A 25701-nucleotide genomic window follows, 5' to 3' on the forward strand; every position below is an offset into this window, starting at 1 on the left:
TAATTAAGAGAGGGAAGGCAATGGAATTAAGGGTGACTATAAAAGGCTTTCTATAGCAAATGAGATTTTAGTTGGGACCTGAAGGAAGCCAGGGAAATCAGAAGGCAGAGATGAGGAGGGGAGTTCATTCCAGGCATGGGGAACAGCTAGAGAAAATGCCCAGAGCTGAGAGATGGAATGTCTTGTTTATGGAGTAGAGGCCCAGCATCACTGCTTGAAACGTAGTAGGTGAGGCATAAGGTGTAAGAAGACTGGAAAGGTGAGGTGGGGCTGGGTTATGATGGGCTTTGAACATCAAACAGAGGATTTTGTAGGGATATTTGAGAAGAGGGAAAAAGGGGTGTATTTGAGAAATGTTACAAAAGTGAAATTGATAGGCCTTGGAAAGAGATTCTATAAAGGGAGTGAGAGTGGTGGGGAGATAGAGAGGAACTGAAGATGACATCTAGGTCACCAGCACAGGGGAACTGGGAGGGTGGTGGTGCCCTTGAAAGTAAAAGACATGTTTAGAGAGGGGAGATGTATAAAAGTAGGTTGAGCTGAGCTTCACTGTATAAAATTTAGGTTTTGATCAATACTGAATTTAAAAGTTAGCTTTCATCCTTTCAGAAGCAGAGTTCAGAGTCCAGGTAATGAGTTATTAGTAGATACATAAATAGTGCTGAATTCTAGGAAAGGAACTGTTTAAGAGATCTACATGCCAGGGGATGTGGGAAAATTGGAACACTAATTCACTGTTGGTGGAGTTGTGAACTGATCCAACCATTCTGGAGACCAGTTTGGAATTAGGTCCAGAAGGTTATAAAACTGTGCATACCCTTTGGCCCAGTTATACGACTACTAGGTCTACAAAGCAGTGAGATTAAAAAAAAAAAAGGAAAAGGACCTATACAAAAATATTTATAGCAGTTCTTTTTTCTGGTGGCAAAGAATTGGAAATTGAGGGAATGCCCATCAATTGGGTAATGTCTGAATAAGTTATGGTATATGATTGTGATGAAATACTACTGTGCTGTAAGACATGACAGCAGGATGCTTTCAGAAAAACCTGGAAAGACTTAGATGAACTGATGCAAAGTGGAGTGAGCAGAACCAGGAGAACACTGTACACAGTAACAGCAATATAAAAGACTTACAATGGAAAGTGCTATCCACCTCCAGAGAAAGAACTGATGGAGTCTGAATGTGGATCAAAGCATACCTTTTTTTTAAGCTTTATTTTTCCTGTGGGTTGTTTTTTTTTTTGGGGGGGGTCTACTGTTTTCTTTACAATATGACTAATATGGAAATATGTTTTACATGACTGCCAGGCATGGTGCTAAAACTCTTTCTACATGTTATCTCATTTAACGCTGGCCTTGAAGTCAGAAAGACCTGGGCTCAAATTCTGCCTCTGACACATTCTGGCTTTGTAATTCTGGATAAGCACTTCCAGGAGTGGGGAACCTGCAGCCTCGAGGCCACATGTGATCCTCTAGCTCCTCAAGTATGGCCCTTTGACTGAATAGAAGAAATAGCTTGGATTCACTCAAAGGGCCACACTTGAGGAGCTAGAGGGCCACATGTGGCCTCAAGGCCACAGGTTCCACCCCCTGAACCTCTCAGTCCTTAAAAAAACTCTCTAAGACTACAAGGTTCAGAGAAGGTGTCAAAGTGCTTTAACTTCCCACACCAGTGAAATCACATGTCTATTCCCAATTCTTTGCATAAATAACTATCATTTCTATAGGAATTTTTAGGTCAAATATCTATAAGCTGTCAAAAGTATCAATGACAGGAGGTCTCATTTCAGGTCAAATGTAGACTTGATTCAGATTTGAAATAAACAAATGTTTGACCTAACATTTAATATAATAATAACGATAACAGTAACAGCTAGCATTAATGTAGCATTTTAAGATTTGCAAACACTTTTCCTATATTGTTCGTTTTACCCCCAGAACAAACCTGTGATATAGACACTATTATTATACCCATTTTATAGGTGAGTGTTGAAGGCTTGCACTGATGGGTTTGAGGATTTAGGTCAGGCTGGGTTGTTCCTGTTCCTGTCCATTATCTAAGAGCCACCTAGGTCAGAACGTAGGCTCTCCAACCTCTCCCAGGCACTGTCTGTCCCTTGAGAAGATGAAAGATTTTCAACAAGCCCTGAAAGATAACTGGGAAGCGAGGAGACGACTCCGGGGGACTCCCTCCAGTTACCATTCCCATGAGAAAAATTATTGTTGATACTTGGCTTTTTCCACTCTGGGATCTGTGCCCATGAATGGGGTATAAAAACCCTAGCCCTCAGATCAATAAACAGAACTGGTTCTGGACCTGTTACCCACCTGGCCTGCATATCTCTTTATCTCATACTCGCCAGAAAATAAACACTGTCAGGGACACAGGTGCCCAGGACAGGTGAGGAAACTGAGGCTGAGTAAGATTGTGACTTGTCCAGAGACACACAGCTAGTAGGTATCTGAAGGATGATTTCGATTCAGGTCTTCCTGTCTCTAGGTCCAGTACTCTATCTATTATACTAGCAGGTTCTGCATCCTATATTGCAGAAAGCTATAACATCATACAGCAGGACCGTCTATAGAAAAATAGATATATTTGGGGTATAACCAGAAATGTTTGTGTCTAGGGCAAGCACCATCAATTGCAGTTGGGTCAGTGGAATTAAGCATGCCCTTCACACCCTACTCCTTAGACAAGAACTACCAGAGAACACAATTCTGCTACGGAGGCCATTGCTAGAAGAAGAAGGAGGGGAGGAGAATAGCTCATTTCAACTCAACATCTGGTAGATTCCTATTCTGACTATTTTTCACTAATTCAATGTTAAACTCTTGCTTATAAAGCTGAAGTATAAAACATGAGGAAGTATAGTATTAGACACAGGGCAGCTAGGTGGTACGGTAGATAGAACACTGGGCTTAGAATCAGGAAGACTTATCTTTATAAGTCTGAATCCTGCCTCAGATACTTACAAGCTATGTGCCCCTAGGCAAGTCACTTAACCCTGTTTGCCTCAGTTTCCTCATCTGTAAAATGAGCTGGAGAAAGAAATTACAAACCACTCCAGTGTCTTTGCCGAGAGATCCCCAAATGGGGTCATGAAGAGTCAGACACAACTCAACAACAACAAATAAGAGATGAGATGCATTTACTCGACCTTTGCTATGGCTTAGAGGATAGTAAATATACTCCATGACTCTAAATATACTGATTGACTCTTCCAGTTTGACTCTTTGGTCCACTCTGCATCTTATGATTCTGAAATTCTGTAATTCTGTGTATATTGTTCCTGATACAAGGACCAGTATTCCCCCAGTGGAATGGAAGCTCTCTGAGGGCTGGGATTGTTTCATTTTTGTCTGACTCTCAAGCACTATCAGATAGAAGGTACTTATAAACGGGAAACTGAAGGACCTATATTATAAATTCTTACTTGAGTTTCCTTCCAAGTAAATTTCATCTATGCAGATGAATCTATTTCCTACTATCAGACAATGAAAACCATGTAACCTCATGTATTTCCTTTTTTGTTTGGCAGAGCTATCGTTGACTGTTGCCTGGAGGCATTAAATATTTTTGTAAATATCTGTATGTATGTACCAAATTTACCAACTATACTGCCATAATAAGAAACCTTTTTCTAAAAGTTAACTCTTGATTAAAGAAATGCAAATCAAAATGACTCTGAGGTACTATGTCAGATCGGCTAACATGACAAAACAGGAAAATGATAAAAGTTGGAGAAGATGTGGGAAAATTGGAACACATACATTGTTGATGGAGTTGTAAAATGATCCAACCATTTTGGAGAGCAATTTGGAACTATGCCCAAAGGGCTATAAAAATGTGCATACCCTTTGACCCAGCAATAGCACTTCTAGGGCTGTATCCCAAAGAGATCATAAAAACAGGAAAAGGAACCACATGCACAAAAATATTTATAGCAGCTCTTTTTGTGGTGGCAAAGAATTGGAAATTGAGGGGATACCCATCAATTGGGAAATGGGTGAACAAGTTGTGGTATATGAATGTAATGGAATACTATTGTGTTATAAGAAATGATGAGCAGGCAGACTTCAAAAAAACCTGGAAAGACTTACATGAACTGATGCAGAGTGAAATGAGCAGAACCAGGAGAACATTGTACACAGTAACAGCCATATTGTGGGATGACTGTCTTTGATAGACTTGGCTCTTCACAGCAATGCAAGAATCTAAGGCAACTCCAAAAGGTTCATGAAGGAAATTGCTATCCACATCCAGAGAAAGAAATATGGAGTCTGAATGAAAATGGAAGCATACTTTTTGTTCTCCTTTTCCTTTGTTTTTTTGTTTTATTGCTTTATTCTTGTAGTTCCTCCCATTAGTTCTAATTGATCTTTACATCATTACTAATGGGAAAATATTCTTAACATGAATGATATGTGGAGCCTATATCAGATTGTATGCTGGGAGGGGGAGAGGGGGAAGAAGTGGGAGAGGGAGAAAACTTAAAACTCAAAATCTTATGGAAGTAAATGTTGAAAACTAGAAATAAATAAATTAAAATAAAAAAATAAAAGTTAACTCAGTATGGCTGACTAATATGCATTCTTTTGGGCCTCTATAAAATATTTAGTAGTACTCAGATCCTTTGTGAGTTCTAATTTCCTAGTATCATAATCTCTCTGTTGCTAGTTAGGAAGCACATACAAGACAATCATAAAGAAAGTTATCATACAATGATTACAACCTTTTCCTTTGGATTTCATTTGTAGCACTTTTTTGGGAATCCTATAATGCATTTAACATGTAATGTTGTGGGTTATCATTTTCTGTGTTTGTGTCTCATACCAGTACTAGACTTAAAATTCCATGAGGACAGGAAATATTTTTATCCAAACTTTGTATTTCTCCTATATATATATAGCATAGTTCTCTGCATACAAGTAGTACTTAATGTATGTGTACTGAATGAATGAAATATTGCCTCCCTTTCTCACATCCCTACCTGTGGCAGCACAGCAAGGATGACAACAGAAGTAGCAAGTTAACAAAAAAAAACCACAAAAAAACAGAGGAATTTTAACTTGGATTCATGCTAGAAATGTTGGGAACAAAGCCAGTATAAAGATGATGAGTGATTGAATAAATCTATTGGGGAATTCCATCCCTCTTAAAGTAAACGATAAAATGCTTAACAAGGTAAGAACACAAATCAATCAATTCATCTTAGGTTTTAGAGTTAGTGAGAAAATCCTTGACCAGCTGGTGTGACTTTTTGGTACAGGAAGTGTGTTTAGGTTGGTTGAGGAAATTTGGTAACAGAACTGAAAAGAATTAAGCAAATGGAAAGTGAATTCCAGATAAATCCCTATAGAGTAGAGCCCCAGGATTTGGGTCTAAGTCTCTTTCCCACACATTGGTTGACTGGAAAAGAACTTCATGAACTTCAGTGGTCCAGAGGACTTGCTATCTTCCCATTAGCATCCTCAGATCAGCTAATGACCATGGACAGTAGTGTCGGCATCAAGAGTCATAAACAGGTTAGATGCAGATTCACTGCTCTATGAAGAACTCAGCACAGAAGCTACACCTTACTGAGGGGGAGGAGGAGGGGTGCAGTGAGGACTCCAGCAAAAGGACTTCCAGAAATTGTGAATTATCACTTTGTCACACATACTCTAAGCTTCAATCTAATTTCTCCTATACTCTGTACCTGGGGGAAAGTGTGTCCCAGATTTTTTGAGGAAATGTATGTACCAAAGTTACCAACTATACTGCCATATTAAGAAATCTTTTTCTAAAGTTAACTCAGTCTGGCTGACTACTTGAAATTGAAAATCATGGTGGGAAGCACAAAGATAAGGGTTTGTCAGCTCTAGCATTAGAAGAACACTTCCAACTGCTCATGGCTAACCCTAAAGACCTGAGGAAACATAGCTAGCTTTGCTCTGAGTTCCTGACTTGTCAGAATGGGAGTTGAGAAATCTTAGAGCAGTCTATACCTAGACCCTAGATTATTATAAATATAAATTATGATATATTTTATATATTATAGTACATAATGTATAAACATATTATTATATATCATATACTGGTATATCAAATGTCAGTAAGGCCCTAGATTATTATAAATATAAAATGATTATTTCTCTCTTATATTAATAACCAGTTCTTGAATTAGGACTAAGGTTTTTCCCCTTTCTGTTTCCTCATTCAGAAATCAGTCCCTAGTAGGTTATTAAGTCAGCATCTGAAGGATATTGTGGATGAGATTGGATTAAATTTCTCCTTAATCCTGTTCAGACCCCATACAAGTCAGGAAGCCCATTGTGTTCTACTCAGGCTTGGTGGTGGTAGATCTTCATCTAGATTGCTCAAGGCTGGGGGGTAATCTGGGAGCAAGAGTGTCATAATCACCCCCAGTCCCTCATTAGAATAGGTCCACCTCTCATATTCATTCTCTCATTAATCCTTAACCAATCAGAGTTGATTGCTGTCTGTTGGGAACATCCACTCTTCCAAGGGCATATAAGCTACCATGATGCCTCTTTTGGTCTGTGAGAGATGACCATAGGCTAAATCCTTTTATTAATTATTCACTAGCTATAATTAATAAAAATTATTGATTACCCAGAAATTGTGTCTCTTGAACATTTTATACATCACAGAATTCATCTTCAAAGAGTCTTCAATATATGTGCAGAGTTCCCAAGAAACACTGGGAAAGTTAATGAAATTGAACTCAAAGCAAAAGGAAGACTGATGAACAATTTTTGTGCCTGGATGTAATTCAACAATTTAACAAATATTTGCATGTGTAAAGTTGTTTTTGGCATTGTTCTAGAGTCAAAGTTTAGTTGAAAACATCTCTGCCTTCGTGGAATTTAGAGGGAGAAAGATACACATAAACAGGTAGCTAGGTGGCATTGTGGATAGAGTACTGGAGCTGAGTCAGGAAAACCTGAGTTCAAATCCAGTTTCAGGCTCCGTGTGACTCTGGGTAAATTACTTAACCTCTGCTTACCTCAGTTTCCTTATCTATAAAATGGAGATAGTAACGGTACCTTACAGGGTTGTTTTGAGGATAAAATGAAATATATGTAAAGTGCTTTGAAAACCTTAAAGGGATATATAAATGCTAGCTATGTTATTAACTACTATACACGATAAACATTAAGTACGTTAGAGAAGTCTCCCCCACCCACCCCAAACACACAGAGACTCAATAAACTCAGTGGCTTCTTATCCTATTTAGAATTAAATATAGGGTCACATAGCTAGTAATGTCTGAGGCTAGAGCTGAACTCAGGAAGATGAGTCTTCCTGATTCCACGCATAGTGTTCTATCCATTGTACCATCTAGCTGCCCTTCTGAACTTTACTAAGTATATGAAAGGTACCCAATGAAGTTTTTCAGCAGATAAGTGAAATGACCAAGTATATACAATAAGGACTATTACTCTGGCAGAAGATTAAGGGATTTAAGGGGGAGGGAGGAAGAATAGAGTTGGGAAGATTTATTAGAAGATGGCTTGTGTGACAGTCCTCTGGCATAAAGGAGACCTTCTTGGGAGGACAGAGGTTCCCCTTTTGACCCATGCTTTTATTTTATTTTATTTTTAATTTATGGAATAAAACATACATTTCCATAACAATATAATAAAAAAGATGATTGCATATGAAACTATAAATCTATTATGTACAACTTGCTATTCCCTTCAAATATACAACAAAATTATCATGTAAATTTCTTTTTTTTCTTCCCTCTCCCCTCCCCACGCTAGAGATGGCTACCATTAGACACAAATAGGTGTATATATATATGTAAAATTATTCTATATACGTTTCTTTTTATCAGTCCTTCCTCTGGATGCAGATAGCATCTTTCTTCATATGTCCTTTATAGTTAATATGGGTATTTATAATAGTCAAAATAATATTGCTGTTACTGTATACGATGTTCTCTTGCTTCTGCTCATTTCGCCCTTCATTATTTCATGTAAGTCCATGTTTTTTTTTAAATCATTGAGCTCATTATTTTTTATAGCACAATAGTATTCCATCACAATAATATACCACACCTTATTCAGTCATTCCCCAATTGATAGACATCTGGCAATTTCCAGTTCTTTGTCCCCACAAAGAGAGCTGCTATAAACATTTTAGAATACATAGGTTCTTTTCCTTTTTCCCTATTTATCTTTGGAAACAGACTAGGTATGGCAGTGTTGGTGGGTCAAAGGGTATAGGTAGTTTAATAACTCTTTGGTCATAATTCCAGATTGCTCTCCAAAATGGTTGGGTCAGTTCACAATTCTACCAACAATGAATTAGTGTCCCAATTTTTCCATGTCATGATCCATGCTTTCTAAAATTAGGCTCACAAAACTCAACCCCCCACTGGAGGTGCAACTGTCAAAAGGGAAAGTCCTTCTCTGGGGTCTCAGTTTATGTCTAAAGAAAGGTCAATGGGCCAGCAGGAGACTTCAGAGAAAACAGATCCCTTACTGAGTTCAAATACCACGAATAATATGTCATATCAATTGGGACCAGTTCAAGGTTAAGTTTTATTGAAAGATTATTAGGAAGAGAGGGAGAGTAGAAGTAAAAAAGAAGAAAGGGAGGAGAATCAAAATACAATTCAGACATAGAAACTAAAATATAGAGTCAAATTCACATGAGAACAGTGCCTCATTAGGGATCACAGAGAGATGGGTCCATTCAAGTGGTCCATTCAGGTGGAAAGGCATGGTCCCATGGGACCCTTCAGAGAATGGGATACTTTAACCCTGATCTTAGTGGACACCTATAGCAGGCTAATTTGCATATCAAGGTTCAGGGCACTTAGGGGATTTTTTTGAGGTACACAGGTGCAAAGGGAAAGACAAAATAGTAGTTGGAAAAATATTATTTTTGGACACACAGCTGTATTAACCTTAAAATACTAATATCAGTATTTTTTCATGGCCTAATCTTAGAGAAATGGTTTCCATGCATAGATTCTATAAGCTACAACCTCCCTTAAGGGAAGATAGTCATGACGGTGTCAAGATCACCAGGCCTTAGAAGGGTATTGCCCAAACAGGGAGGAATAAGGTCCTGTATTAGGATAGGGGAAATAAGAATAAAGGGGAAGGGAAGAGATATGAAATATTACACAAATAGAACTGTTGAGACTCTGTAAATGATTAGGTATGAGGGAGAGGGAAAAGGCAAAGAAACCTCAAGATTACAGACACAGGAAGCAGTGAATGGTGGTACCTACTACTGAAGCAAACAAGGAAGCCAAAGCTCTGTTGCTTACAGGGCCACCTTCATACCATGAAGTGACATCAGAGGAAGACTCCATTGGAGGGTCTTATACCCAGACCCTGAGGCTGAATTGGCTTATTGATGGCTGAATCCTACCTACCTAACCTACCTAACCCAATATATCTAGATTTCTCCAAGCTATGTTTCACATTCCATACAGACATCCACATGGATACCAAGGCCTCCCAAGCTGAGGTATCTGGAAATCTGCCCTGCCACTGCCCTTCTCAGATGCATTAATTCTGGAGACCAAGACTTCCAGAAATCACCCCTTCCTCCCATCCTGAAGGAGTTAATCTATTCACTTTGGGGATGCTGACCTATTAGTTATTCTGATTGATGGCTGAAAAATTAATTAACCTATATTTATATTTAGCTGGTCACGGACATCCAGTAATCCACCATTATGCCAGGGCCTATCCAACACAAATACCTTGCAGTCTTCCCTGCCACCACTCCCAGCCTCACGTGCTGTAGTTCTGGCAACAACAAATAAATACTGGCATTGCTAGTGGAAGGAGTGTAACAATTCACTTTCATATGCCTCCACTCAGAACCCCTATAATTGCCCAGACCTAAAGTCCCTTTCCTGCACACTATTCTCCTATTATGTGTTGTAAACCCCACCCCACCCCCATTGAAAAGTAAAATCTTCGAGGTCAGAGACTGTCTCACTAGTATATTTCTTTAAGTGCCTAGTATATGGTAATTGCTTAATAAATGATTGTTGATTGATAGATGCTGTTGTGTTCAGTTGTGTCCGATTCTTCAGCACCCCATTTGTAGGTTTCTTGGAAAAGATAATGGAGTGGTTCGCCATTTCCGTCTCCAAATCATTATACTGACGATGAAATGGAGGCAAACGGGTTTAAGTAACTTGCCTACGGCCATGCGGCTAGTAAGTGTCCGTGTTGCGCCACCTAGTCGCCCCCGATTGATAGATCGATAGATAACTGGCCCTTAATATATATTTATTGAATTGACTCGGTTTTTAGTGACACTAACTTATATGCATATACACATACAAAATTGTATGATTTCTATTTTCCTTGTCCTTTCTACGAGAATACTTATTCTTTTCTTGGTAATTCAAAAGCAGATATTATTAGCACATATTATGTGCCCGTCATTGTTGCTAAGAGTTGAGATGTCACGGGTCCTCTTAAACTTGCTATTTCCATTAGGGAGTCAGTATGCTAATCTGGCCCTGGTATCAGGAGCTTCATCCCTAAACTCACCTGTCCTGAGATTGCCCAAAATAGCCAGGGAGTCAGAGTTTAACTACATGGAAGTTGGGATGGAAAGATGTGGGAAAGGGGGGGGGGGAGCGCTCATCCAAAGCTGACACCTCCTCTCGCCTCCTTTCTGAACCTTACTCTCTTACTCTTTAGTATTCTAACACACCCTCTGGTAATGCTTGTATGCCACATGTTTTAAAAAAAAATGTTCTATAAATATTGACTCAATAAATGGGATCCTTTCCCAAGGAAGGGAGGAGGCAAGCCAGGAAAAGGATGGAGAAAAGGAGAAGCGAGAGCACTCGTAGGGAGGTGCTTCTCAGACCCAGGCGCCTCCTTCTCACTCACCCAAGAGCTGGGTTTACCTTGAGTTCAGCTGATGGGGACCAAGGTGGTAAGGACAGATGCGTCTGACCAGAAACGGAAAGTCTGAACAGGAGCCCAGCTACCCCAGGCCCTGTGACTCCTCCCAGGTATCCAGCCCCCTGGGCAAATGTGAACCTCTAGCACTGGTCAGCTGGGTGAGGGTGGGGTCAGGGCGAGGTAGGGGTGCGCCGCGGGAAGAGGGGGGGATAATTAGAGCGCCTAGGTGTCTGTAGAGGGGTCAGCTATCCAGAGAGGCGCTTACACCTGCAGCCCAGACGAGATGGAACCTGTCCCCCTGATGCTACTACTGCTTTTCACAACCGGTGAGTGTGGTGAAACTTCTCAGAGTGCGGGCGCTCCTTCCGACTCCGAAGACTGGTCCACAGATCAGCGGAGCGGAGGTGGAAGATCTTGGAACCTAGAGAAAAATGGGATGCAGAAGACCTAGGAATCAAAGATTCCGTTCGCACTTGTTCCCTTTGGTCCCGGTTCGCGGAATCACCCCCTTCCTCGGACTCTCTCCCGAAGTCTAGCTAAGTAGGAGGAGTGGAGGGGGAGAGGGAGGCACCAGCTTCCGTGCCCCGGGCAGGGCTGAGGGATTTTCTGGGAGACAGAATTCGGGGGACTGATTCTCTGGACTGAAAACACGAAGGCACAGGAAACCTAAATATCCCTGAAATCTTCACGCGGCAGGGAAATAGACTGGATTTTAACCTTAACCACAACGAGAGTAGTTGGGGACCGCCCTGTGTAGGGAGTAAGGGCAGGGGCAAGCTCATCACACAGTAACCTCCTTTGTCTGTTTTCACGCCAGCGGCAACAGGTGAAAATGAACCTCAGGCGTGCTTTGTAGAGGAAAAGATGCATCGAAGGGCAGTCTCAGGAGGGGGGGTGTCGGTGGGAAAAGGAATGGTTGGTTTTCTCTGTTTATGTTCCTGAGTCTCGGATCCTTTTTTAGCTTTCACTGGTTTAGCTCTCTGCTTCTCCCCCAACTACCAACTACTTGAAACATGCCTACCAGGAAGGCTCCCAAAGTACAGGGTGTAATCACTTAGGACTGCTAGCCAGAGCCGGGAGAGGGTAAGAGGGCAGGACGATTTCTGGGGAAAAATCAAGAAAAAGGAACTGTTATTGCTTGACTGTTTTCTAAGGCAAAGGCAGTATATCGCCTCCGGTATACTTAGACCCAACAGTCACTTTGGCAATCAGACGTATACACGAGACATAGTTTCATTAAAGAGGCATGCTGGAGTATTTTCTTTGGTCAGCCTACACTGCTCCCTCTATGTACCCCATCCTGGTTCTTAGGAGGTATTTGGGTCTAGCCAGAGTCAACTACGTAGAGAGATGGTGGGTGAAGGGAGGGAGGACAGAAATTCAAACTGAATGTCTGTCGTATATGGGGCAAGGATCTGTAGAATAGGGGTGAACTCTATTTAACCGCTATTTCTGGAAAGTGGGATGAGACGGAAACGGAGGGGGAGAGGGGTGGAAACGGAGGGGAAGAGGGGTGTAAATCTTCTAATGACCAGATTGGAAGGAAAAGTGGAGTCTGAAAGGAGAGTCCCCTACGTTCCTCTCTTTACAGAGGCAGCTAAGGGTCACAGTGGATAGAGTGCCTGTTCTGGAGTCAGGAAGAACACAAGTTTCAAATCCATCCAAAGACCCTTACTAGCTTTGTGACCCTGGGCAATCAACTTGACCGCTGTCTGCCTCAGTTTCCTCAACTGTAAAGGGGGATCATAATAGCACTTACCTTATTAGTCTCACTTTTTCTGCCTTCACTTGGGACTTGAACTTCTAATATTAGCTCCACCTAGATTCCTATGGGGCATGTACTTCCTAGGCAGGACAAATCAAAATTTAAGGGCTTTGCACTTAATAGGGGGAGGTGCAACAGAATTGAAATAAATTGAAGTTGTTTTTTGGTGTCTGCTCACCTCCTCTTTTGGGAACTTTTCCATCCTGGATGCCTGCCCTTAAGCACTTGACAAGATCTGGGTTTCCTCCCCACTTCTCCTTCCACCAATTTGCCTCATTCCTAATTTCCTCTCAGCTAACTGCCTCCTTGAGCAAAATGGTGAGTAACTCCTCGCAGCAGCTTGGGAGGTTGATGACTAATAGCAAAGCCCTTAATAAGTAAATTTGTGGGAAATTTGTATTTTAATGGATGACTCTAGAAAATGAAAATTCTCAACTTTTTTGGGGGGAGGGGCTAGGCAATGGGGTTAAGTGCCTTGCCCAGGGTCACACAGCTTGTAAGTGTTATGCGTCTCAGGCCACATTTGAACTCAGGTCCTCCTGAATGCAGGGCCAGTGCTCTATCCACTGCACCACTTAGCTGCCCCCTGAAAATTCTTAACTCTTGAGGAATGAAACTCTTCAGCTATTGGGAAGTGAGATTTTAAGGGAGGATGAAAATGGACAATTTTGGTGTTCCTTAAATCATTATTTATACGATTTTGTCACTGCATCATTTCAGTTATGTCCAACTCTTCATGACCCCATTTGGGGTTTTCTTGGCAAAGATACTGCAGTGGTTTGCCATTTCCTTCTCCAGATCATTTTACAGATGAGGAAACAGAGGCAAACAGGAGTTACTTGCTCAGAGTCACACCGCTGGTGTGTGAGGCAGGATTCTGACTTCCTGACTCCAGGACTCCACCTGGGTGCCCTTATTTAAAAGATTGGCTTGGCTCATACTTTTTACTCTTTTATCTTGAGCCAGGGGGTTGTTTACAGAAATTATAAATGCCTCCCCTTTCTTGGAGGATTTGCTCAGATGAGGTTTTTGGATTACCTGTAGGTTTGTTTGTTTTAAATCTAAGACGTTTCTATCACCTCCCCTTCTTTCCACCCCTGCACAGCTGTAGATAATCAATCAAGAGATGCATAAAACTTTCACCATTTTATATGTCCCAATAAAGAACTTGATTAGATTTTTAAAAAAATTATCTTGGAATGTATGAAGAAGCATTGCCACCATTTTTACTTCCTCTTCACTGAGAATAAAAGGACACATAGAGGTGGGGCACAAGCAAGGACACTTTCATTATAGTGAGTTTTGCTAAACCTTGAAACTGGCTCCATGGACAAGTATCCTCCTTTGAACTTCTCATATCTGAGACATGGAAACAGGGTAATGAACTCATGGACTTCTCTAGGATCCTTCCAGCCCTGGACCTCTGGAAATGAATGAACTTTGGCATGCTTTGGTTTCAGAGCTATTCTTAGTTACTTCAAATGGGGTCTTGCCCTGCTGGGTAGTAAACAAGGAAGGAGAAAGTAGCCCATAACAACTTGCCCTTCCACCATCAAGGCAAACCTCTCCTTCCACATGCCACAGAAGTTGTCTTTCTGTGCCTTCCTCTCCCTTCTAAAATGCCCTTAATGTTCATTTTAACTTCATGTCATATGTTAAAAATGTACTGCAGTGGGGAAGCATGTGTGTTGGGTTGGGGGGAGAAGCTGATAAACCCTGCTAGGGTTCTGACAGATCCCTTCTAACTTAAATTTTTCTCCCTCAGTTCTGGGGAAGTCCCATGTGCATCGGAGGGGACTCTTGGAGCTGGCGGGAGCCGTCAATTGTGCTACAAGCCGCTCAGCACTGGCTTACATGAGCTATGGCTGCTACTGTGGCATTGGAGGAACTGGTTGGCCTCGGGACAAAACTGACTGGTAGGTATCATCCCAGCCCTCAAGTCTCCCCAAGAGCCTGCCTGGACTGACCTTGCTGAGATCATGTGGCTAGGAATACTTGAGCCTACAGTACTTGACTTTTTCCTCCTCTTTCCTCCCGTAATCAGCTGAAGATTGGTTTTGATTTTGGTTCTGGCTGAGAGTCAATTTCATGAAAATAATTGAAAAAGGGGTTTGGTTCAATAGATTCCCACAATTATGTATGATACACTGGTGCTGACCTTTCTATATAAAGATGTTTCAGGCGCTTGAACTATTCCTCCTGGAGAGGCAGCGGGTTGGGCTGAATCGACCATATTCTCTTCACTGGTCCTCATATGACCAAAGATGTCCACTTGTAAGGTGACAGGGTTAGGTATGTAATTTATTGCCATGGAACAGAGGAAAACTGATTAACATAGGGATTCATCCCAGAACCTTAATGGCTTTTTTTAGAGTGGTCTAAACCAGTAAAAAAACTATTAAAATTTTTTTTTTAATTTTTGAAGTAACCATATTATATTAAGCTGGACCCTCCATCTTGAGATGGAAGCTTCCTGCAGACCTGTTTGGTTTTAGAGGATAAAAGTGCTGGACTTGGGAGTCAGAAAGACCGTGAGTTCAAATCCTAACTCACTATGTGACCTCAGACAAGTCACTTAATCTCTCTCAGTCTCAGTTTCCTTTTCTGCAAAATAGAATAGCCCTTACCTCCTAGGGTTTAGAAGATAAAATGAGATGTTATTATTCCAATGAAATCCACACATCTTTGCTTTTCTGTCTTTAAAACCACCTAGAAGTTTTTAAGGGCCCAGGCCATAGAGAAGACCTAGTCTCTTTTGAAATGGCAAATCAGATCTCCACAGAATAGTATCCTGCTACTGTTTTATACACATTTATTTTTTCCCAGGGGTTCATGGGAATCTTTGGGGCTTAGCATTCAATTTGAGGAATGATGACCTGCTTAAAAATACTTGTTTACTGGCCAATTGTTAGGATCTCAAACAATAAATACTGGATCTGTCATGGATCTTGTCACCGGAACGGCCCAGGAGTAAATGGTTTGTGGTGCTTTGTCATTCAGTACCATGTGGACCTTCTGTGAGAAATAATTCATTTGGGCCCTTATTCTATTCCAATCAGTATGAATCAGTTTGCTATGATTCCACAGGGGTAGTAATAACAAGTTCTGTATATTAGGCCCCAGAGCTGTGAGCTGCAGATCATAAGTTCACTTGGTTAATCAAAGGAAGCTAACTAGAGGCTCTCCATTCTTGTTTTTACTTGTCAAGACTGACCAAGCCCAATGTGGCAGAGGTGACTCAATTACATAGAAAGTCCTCCAACTTATTTTTGTATCTCCAGACCACTCTCTTTTGTTCAACATGAGCAGGTAACCATCTTATGACCACTTAAGTCAGTAGAGAGGCACCATGCTTTGCCCAACCTGAGACAACCTCCCCACCCTCAGCTGATGATCATTTTGGGCTCATCGTCTGTCAACCAATGGGACTCTGTACTTTGTATAGCCCCTTTAGAGTGTTTAGGTATCAAATCTGGTATCAAGCCTTATAAAAATAAGACCCTGGAAGAAGGGGGAATCTCAGATTGGGAGGAAGATCTGAAGTCTACTTCATTAGAGAAGGACCATGGACCCTTTAATAAAGTGTCATTGGCTCAAGAGCTCTGCCTCAGTCTCTTTTATTGTAGGTTGGACAATTTTAATCCCCACACTTCTATCTCCTATCCCCTTCTTTCTTTTTCTCTCTCTACAATCTTCTAAGCAAGGGAAGATTTGTAATCCACTCTCTTAATTCCTTTTTCTATTTTTGTCTCTTCCTCCTCTTTCTTGGCAATAATAGCAAACAATTTACATTAATACAACATATCAACTTTCTCAGCCAGGTAGTTCAAATATTGTCATCCCTATTTTTTCAGTGGCAAAACTAAGGCCTTAAGATGTTAAGCGATTTGCCCATGATCTCACAGCTAGTAGATTTCTGAGGGATTTGAACCTAGCTCTTCTAACTCCAAGACCAAGCACTCTATCTATTGCCCCACAATCAAGATCACTCCTTAGCCTGACAATGCTGGCCTCAGTAGTAACCCTACTGGCCACAGCCTCATTTATCACTTACATAACACTACAATCAGTCTGTGATTGCTTTTTCTTATTTCCCCAGGTAGATTTCAGGCAGGGATAATGCCATGTGCTTTTCTTGGGTCCCCTGGAGTACCTAGCAAAGTTTAGGAACATAAAACTAAGCATTGAGAAGGAATTCAATCAATACTTGATTAATCCTGAAGGCAGAAATCATACTATATACTTATTTTCTATGCTTCACCTAGCATAGTGCTGGGTATTCGATAAGTGCTTGCTGAATTGAGTTTAATTGATGGTATGCTTATACACAGCAAGAAACAGGAAACAAACTATAATGGAATTTGTTATTCCAATCAGTAATTTCAAGAAAAGTTTAAATACATGAGTGTTGCCTATTGGAAGATAAAAAAAAATTGGACAGATTCATAATGACTTATTAAGGAAAAATGATATTATGTGGGGGAGACATCTAATTTTTGACATAGATGCCAGGGGGAGAGGGGAGTGGGGGTGGGAATGGCACCTCCCCACATGTTCCATGGCACCCTTGTTACGAACACAACACAGAAATGGGTAGAACCCATTACAGCATTTCTGATGTTCCTTGTTAGCCACAGAGGTCATCATGGAGAGTAAATGAATAAAGGAAGAAAAGGACAGGTGATCCTGTACTTCCCTTCCTATGACTTCGCTCTTGTTTTATTAATTTTGTCTCCCTCCCCTACCACCTTTTTCGTTTGTTTTACACATGTGTAGTTAAGATCTTAGTCCCCTCAATCACAACGACCCGAGTATAGCTCCTCAAATAAACTGCAACCGTGATCTTGTCTTCAGGTGCTGTCAAAAACATGACTGCTGTTACAGCGAGGTTGAGGAAGCTGGTTGTAGTCCCAAGATGGAACGCTATTATTGGGAATGCAGAGACCAGAGGGTAGAATGTGGTAAGTCGAGATTCCTCATTCCTAGCCCACCCCTTGTAATCATGTCCTTTTCTCTGATAATAAATAGCCTGGTTCCATCTACTGGAATCCCATGCCCTAAAAGCTGGGCTGAGTCTGGCCCTTTAGCAAATCTCAAACACGTCTGTTAAATAGCTACTCTATCTGGGGGAGTTAGCTGGGATATACCAGTTTTCTTTTTTAAGTGGAATACTGCTTTGGTCATTGAATTATATTTTATCTCTAACACTTCAGTTGCTACCCAAGGACTCAGAATGGGAAGAGATGAAAAGTACAGACGTCAGTAGTCAAATTAATAAAGGAATCTAGGGGAGATAGCTTTGGTTCCATCTGTGGGTGAACCATTTCAGTGACCCAGGAATACTTCTGAGCTAACCAGAGCGAAAGGAAGAATGTTGGTTCAGCTATAATCACCTTTTCAACCTGGAGAGGGTTCCTATATCATCAAAACTTGCAACCAATTTAGCTCAAGTAGCCAGAACATGGCAGACAGGCAAAGAAACCATGGACTAGACTATATATAGACTATATACTGCAGCACAAGCATTGATCTTCATTGGCAGAGGAAATTTTCTCACCAAAGAGCTCGTTATGCTGAAATCACAAGTCAAAGCCACACATTTCCACTAGGGGGTGTCATGGAGCAAGGAAGAGAAACTAAGTCTTCAAGCTATACTCTTCTGGGTGCTCCTGTTTAGTACGTGTGTATTGAAGAAGATGGTTGAACAAGCTAAGACTTTCAGACTTGTGATTATCTCTGTCTCCCCTCCCCTTACCTGATAGCCTTGTAGACTTGTCAGATACATAGAGAGGGGAAAAGTAGTTTACTATGCAAATTTTGTAATTTTAAAAACAGAGAAATTACTTAATATGGTCCAGAGAGATTAAATAACTTGTCTCTTGTCACAAAGCAGTGTCATAGCAGAACCACTACTAGAATTATAGTTGTAGAAAAACATCTAATCTTAACCCCCCCTCCCATCTTACAGAAAAAGAAACTGACATCCAGTAATTACCCAACCAACTTACCAAAGGTCATACAGTTACGAGCTGGTCCAGAACCAAAGGACAGAGTAGTACTCTTTCTACTATGAGCACTTTCCTCTACATCACTAGTATTTAGTGAAATAGAACTTAAGTGGCATCTAAAATACTTTCCCCTGACTTCTTAATGTTAGTACCTTCCCTCTCTATCATGTATATCTCATTGTACAGCTGTTTACACATTATCTTCTCCACTGGACTATGAGAAAACAACTCAACTCACCCAGTTTAGAGATACTCTAAATAGCATTCTTTCTTTTTTTTAATTATGTTTGCCCAATTTCCATTTATGGGACAAGCTTAAATGTTAAGTAAAAGTGGAGTATGGTAATATTTACTTATACTCCTCCAATAATTTAAAATGTGGTATGCAAACCACTTAGCCCCTTAGTTTTTCTTCTGGGAGTTGTTATCCTCTCATATTTTCATTAGTCCTTAGGAAATATTTGTTTCCTATAGCCTCTGGCTCCAGCAAGAAGCTCAGCCAGCATATTTTTTGTTTTGGAAAAATCAGACCACACCTTGCACTGAACTGGGCCTGAGGCATGGCTTTTATCCTGCTGTGCCTAATTCTGCATGGTGTCTTGTTCTTCCAGCAACATGCCTCAGAAAACCAGTTAAATTCAGGATTTGGCAAAATATCAAAATGACCTCTATGTTTTGCTCATTCCACAGGAACATCTTTGGTCTCATTAGCTAACATCATTCCCTTAGCCATAACTAAGGTTTGCAACATAGTAAATGTGACCCTTTGCTTTCCTATAAAGCAAAATATATGGAAAAGTTCAAATCTTGGGTACCATTAAGTACTTAAAATAAAAAAAGCTTGATGCCACCTAGTCTGTTTCTTGGAGTACAATGTGCTGAGTCAGAAGTAGGCAAGAGGGTAAAAAATGTGGAAAAATACAACATACAACAAAAATTGGGTTTGGTGAGAAAGAAAAGTGTGTTAGAATTGGAAGTTATCTTAGGTAATCATCTACCCCAGTGATTGCTAATGGTTTTTTTTTTCCTGTTTTATGAAACTCCCAGGATAACTTAATGTATTAATCATGATATTCTTTACAATTACTGCTTAAGGCACCATTAAAGGATTTTTAGCATGAATTCCTCAGACTATGGTCATGGGAACCATTTCCCCCGTGCAGACCCTTTACAGTATCCCAGACCAGGGAGTCATATAATGGAGCCTTTGCTATAACATCTCTAGTGGTGGGGACATCACTACTTCGTAAGGCATAGTTCATTTGGAAATAGCTCTAATTATAAGACACTGCTAGAACAAAGCAATCTTAAGACTTCTGTTTGGTTTTTTTTTGGGGGGGGTGGAATTTTCAATCATCATCTCTGGAGAACAGACTAAATTGAGGCTGAAAAAGGTTAATACTCAATCAGAGTCCATAGAACAAAAATCAGAAGTAGGCATTAGGTCCTGATTAACAGGCTCCAAGTGTGGTCATACCTAGTAAGGCAGATCTATTTATTCTTGTTTTCAAATTCTACCCTGGAATCTGTCTGGTCCACTCAGAACTCATACTTTGCTTAGACCTGGGGTTTGCTTCCTGGTGCTTTTTGGAACTCATAGAATCTGATACCTTAATAAATACTGTCTGATTTCAACTCTTTATAATTATCTGTCTCACAGCTGAGGTTGCAAGTTTTTTTCAGAGTAAGTCAATGATAATAGGGTTTGGTGACAAAACAAAGAACAGCTTATTCACTTGAATTCACCATACATAAGTCACCTGAATATATGGGGCTCTCTCTCCTTTAGATATTCAACCTTTTAATTCAGTACATAAGTTGAGGCACAAGGAGATTAAGTGAATTTCTACCCGCTATCAAATGTCCAAGGTGGATTTGAACTCAGGTCTTCCTGATTCCAGGATAGAAGAACTCCACCCACTGAATCATGTTATAAACCTCATGTGACTTTTAGTAGCAATTTTCTAAAAACTCACAAAGATGAAGCTATTAGCATATGTAGAAACTTTTCCACTGAGGCCCCTTCCCTTCAGAAGAAATTTTTGCTTGATTATGCATATTTGTTAGATGGCTTTTTTTTTTCTTACAATGGGTAAAGAAGTGAGAGAAAAAAATAGAATTTTATTGACTGAAAAAAAACTAAATTCCATTTTAAAAAAAAAGAAAGGAAAACAGTTATGTGAACAATGTTGCTTAGGGAGTTTTCCTTTGAAACATTCATCTGTAAAATGGGACCTTTCCAGAAGTCTAAAGCAAAGCCTTTCACATAGCACGTCTTTACCAGCCCCTAGACAAAGATAAGGTAAAATAACCTGCAATCATACTAAACCCTAAGAAAGATAAGGCCTAAATCTTATGAGGAAAAAGATAAATATGAAAATAAATAAAAGTGAAAAAACAGTGTAAATAGTGTAGCTCCTCTGAAATTTTGTTTTCAGGTAGCAGAAAGCTAGAAAACCCACTGGATTTTTCTCAATCTCAATCACATCTGAAGAATCCACTGAGTGTATAAATATAACAATTCCTAAATCTTATCTTGAATTTCCAGAAATTTAAGAGGAGACAAAGAACAGTTCCCTTTTCAACTACCCAGAGTCACCCAATACCAAATCATCCTTATTCCACGTACTAAAAAGTGAGATTTACTCTGCTGTTAGCTCTGTGTGGTCTCTGGTGGTGACCAGAAGAAAGCCTGTAAAAGGAAAAGATCTGGATTCCTATTTACATGCAACATCAGAGAGGTTACTTACCTTGTTCAAGGTCACAGATACAGCAAATTCAGTGCTCTTTCCACTGCACTACAATGCCTACCTAATATTAGTTCAAAACTCCCATTTTACAGATGAGGAAACTGAAGCTCAGAGAAGTAAGTTACATGACTTTCTTGGCATTATATAGGTAGTACCAGGAATCGAACCTGTATCTCCTGATTCCAAATCCAATACTCTTTCCACCATTACTGAATTTGTTAATAATCTATGAAAAGGTTGCTAAGAAAATCTGTAGAAAATAGTTTGGTGATAGTTTTTGTACTAAGTAATCTGGATGATCTCAACCTTAGTTACAGCTTCACTTAGATGCAGGCCTGAGTTCTAGACAAAATTCTCAAGTACCTGAATTTGTTTTAACCTGTCCCTGCAACCTTCTCTTTCCCTTTCATGGGCCTCCTAGCTCCTCATCTCCATCTCACTTGATGGCTTCTGTCTACATGGAATCCTAGAGGAAATAATGTGCTCACTTGCACTAAAAGTATTAACAAGGTTAATTTTTTGATCTTCCCAGATTTAGTCATAATTGGATCTCTATGATCAGCAAATTTAAAGCTGGTAGAGCACATCATTTTGCAGTTGAGGAAACTGAGGACCAGATAGGTCAAGTGAATTGTGAAGCGCCACTGAGGTAATACAGAGGCAGAATTTGAACACAGGTCTTCTGACTCCAAGTCTAGGACTCTTTTAAGCAGGATTACTTAAAAGTAACACATATTTACTATAACTTTTTGCTGTTAAGGATCTTACCTTAATGGAATCAGGTGCTAAGATACTTCCCTGGATGCTTTCCAAGCCTCTTCATCTAACCTGTTGCCTCAATGATCCAATACAGAGAATTAATCCTCTTTGATTCCTCTTAAGAATTCTAGGGACTTGGGGGGCAACTAGGTGGCACAGTGGATAGAGCACCAGCCCTGGAGTCAGGAGGACCTGAGTTCAAATCCAGCCTCAGACTCTGGGCAAGTCATTTAACCCCAATTGCCTCACCAAATAAAAAAATAAAATAAAATTCTAGGGATCTGAAATTTTAATAAGAACTAATGTAAGCTATCCCAAGCCCTACTCCATGACTGATTCAAAAAACTGGCCTCTACAAGGAAAAAACAAGGAGATACTGTATCTCTAGTTATCTCTACACTGGTCCAGTCAGATTCAAGAGACTAGCATCTTTTTGACAGCCTTTCTCTTTTAGATACAATAGGTCTTTCTGACTTTGTATCATAGTCAATTTGATATGTGTGAATAATCAGTTTATTTCTGGTGCTTTTTGCACTGAAATTCTCTGGGCTTCTCTTCTACTCTGATAAGCAGAGATAACTGTAGTCAATTCTAAGTTTGCTTTCACTGGATTAGAGGAGAACTAGACCTTCTGTGAAGGACTGGTTCTTTGACAGGAAAAACGGATTATTCCAGATATTGCAATATGGGATTATTGGCCAACAATGTTACGCAGTCAACAAGCATTTATTAAGTGCCTCCTACGGACCAGGCACAGGCAAAAGACATTTTGTCAGCTGCAGAAGTTCACAATCTAATGGTCAGGTTTGAGAGATTTAAAATGAACTAAGGCTATTCACAGTACTCAAGGTGCCATGACTGCAAATTCTCTTTAATCTGGTAGCAAGAAACCAAATACTACCATTCGGTAGCACATCTAAGTCCAATAACAGAGTCATAGTCAGCCCTGAACAAAAGTCTGAAATAGGTATCGTTTCCTAAACAGCTAGGAAAGAGAGACGTAGGTAAGAACTTTTACTCTGCCCTTACTGGAGCACTGGTGCTATTCTTGTTTTGGGAAAATAATTTTTCTATACCCACAGTCAAAGAAAATTTCTAAATCATGTCAGTCACACTTGGGACTTCGAAGTCTCATGCTTGGAAATCTCCCAGGGGCTCCCTCTGTCTTTCTAGGATCTCAATACCAGCCCCCCTCTATCAACCTTTACCAGTCTTGTGCTCTTCTCTCACTGACTTGCTCTAGGCTGTCATAATTTTCTGTCATACTAATAGTGGAGTAAAAGAAAATTAAGGCACATCTATGCTAGCCAGACACTCAGCATAGATGGGAAGATTTCAAAGGAATGAACATCTAGTAATGGAATTTCATATGCCTTCTGGTTCCATCTACAACTCTCAAATCATGGAAAAACAGCCACATAAATGGCTGCCTATTTCACTTTTAAGGACAGTCTTGTATTGTTCTAAACACCCAAGGAAGAGATTTTAAACTTGAAATGAGAAATAATGTAATAATGCCAAGAGACACCGCTGAATCCTGCAGTATAGCTAGAATGTCAATCTTTTAATGCCTGGGTGTTCTACCCTCTCTCACATCATGCCTATACTGTTTAGTGTACTTGCCACATCTAATCCCATAACTTGCATTCTCTCTGCCTCTTTCAGGTGCCAACCTGAACAAGTGCCAAGAGATGATGTGCAAATGTGACAAGGAATTTGCCCACTGTTTGGCCACAGCAGAATATAATGCAAAGTACATTTTCTTCCTCCATCTCCATTGTGGAGATAAGAACCCGAAGTGTGACTGACACAACCTGGAAATTTTCTTTTTGACTGCGGGTATATAAAAATAATTTTCCCTAAGCAAAAAACAGTATCAGTGCTCCAGTAAGGGCAAAATAAAGGTTCTTACCTACTTCTCCCTTATAGGCCTAAGGCATGGACCACATGCTTCATCTCCACTGAAACTTAGCTGGCAGCCATTTCCTTACTTTCAATCCATGGACAAATCCTAGAAACCAAGTTCTACTGTGAAAATGGGAGGTTAGGCAAATTCTTCCAGTTTTACCTATATTTTAACTGTGGCCCTCTGGGGACAATGCCAAACCATCTATGACCCTAAAGATAGGGATTTAAATCAAAGGAGACAGGCAAAGGTGTAAACTTCTTAGGAGAATGGAGATCTAATTAAATATATGTCAAAAGACATATATGGGTTCTGGTACCTCTTATCTCACTGAGGTTTGGTGTCTTATAAGATGTAAGCTTAATAATCTCTTAAATTTTGCTTTTACAATGATAAATCGGCCTCATCTCCCAATATTTTTTATGGATTTCTCTTACCTTTAGAAATTTTAGCTAGTAAACATGGTTCCCTGTTTACTCTAAGGCTCCTAGGTGGTAAGGTGGATAGAGTGCTGGTCTTAGAATCAGGAAGACCCGAGTTCAAAGCTGGCCTCAGACTCTTAGTGTGAGCTTGGTCAAGTCATTTAACTTCTGTCAACCTGCTTCCCCAACCGTAAAATGGGGACAATACCTACCTCCCAGGGCTGTTGTGAGGATCAAATGAGAATATTTATAAAGTGCCTGGCACATAGTAGGTGCTATATAAATATATGCTATATAAATGCTAGCTATTATTATTAGAATTGAATTGTCAAAGAAAATCGAAATTGTCAAACATTTCAAGTATGGTTTCCTATTAGAACTATAAGAAGTGGAGATAGGGTACAGGCCAAGGACTACCTCTCCTGTTTATTTCCAAGCTGTAACTAGAGCAAAACTTATTTACCTGTTTTACAGAATTGCTATTATATTTATAATCTTACAAGTGCCAAACTGTAAACTATTTTTTTCCTAAATCTTTACTTCCCCTGGTGTCTAACATTGATTCTCTGTACAGAAAAAGCATTTAATAAATGTTTAAACCAGATTATTGGTGTCATTCAACTCTGAGTTCATGTGCTTTGTGTTTATGAACTCAATTACTCCTGGTCATTTGTTTTTATAATTGTTAAAAACATTTACATATATATAAAAAACTTGAGGTTTTACAAAGTGCCTCTCTTAAAAGGACTCTGTAAATATTATTAGTACTATACTTCAGATATGGAAATGGTTAAGATTAAGGGATTTACCTTAGTCATAGACTACCTAGTGTTTTATCACTACACCTATCCTACATCAAAACAAAGAAAAGCTTCAAGTGGACCACAGGGTCCTTAATCTAATAGGCCTAACTAGGTGGTGTGCAATGGACTGAGTGCTGGCTCTGGAGTAAGGAGGACCCAAGTTTAAATCAGCCTCAGAAGCTTATTTTGTGACCCTGGGAAAGTCACTTACCCGTGTTTGCCTCCCTCTTAACTGTAAAATGAGCTGGAGAAATGGCCACTCTGGTATCTTTGCCAAGAAAACCCTAAATGGGGTCATTAAGAGAGTCTGATTCACTGCACAATAATAGGTACTGATCCTAGAGCTACTTCAGGGGAGGAACTGTTGATTTGGATAAGGTTTTA

General features: G+C 40.1%; 1 protein-coding gene across 1 annotated transcript; it reads left to right on the top strand.

The window, feature by feature from the left end:
• The first annotated feature begins 11187 nt into the window (after positions 1–11187).
• Positions 11188–25112, top strand: PLA2G10 (phospholipase A2 group X). Its single transcript, XM_078151726.1, has 4 exons — positions 11188–11308; positions 14435–14585; positions 17524–17630; positions 23852–25112. Exons 1-4 carry the CDS (start codon positions 11188–11190, stop codon positions 23992–23994), a joined length of 522 nt encoding a protein of 173 aa, XP_078007852.1. The 3' UTR covers positions 23995–25112.
• The last annotated feature ends 589 nt before the right edge of the window (positions 25113–25701 follow it).

Source organism: Phascolarctos cinereus, unplaced genomic scaffold (genome assembly GCF_003287225.1).
Source record: "Phascolarctos cinereus isolate Bilbo 61053 unplaced genomic scaffold, phaCin_HiC Scaffold_4;HRSCAF=312, whole genome shotgun sequence".
NCBI lineage: Eukaryota > Metazoa > Chordata > Mammalia > Diprotodontia > Phascolarctidae > Phascolarctos > Phascolarctos cinereus.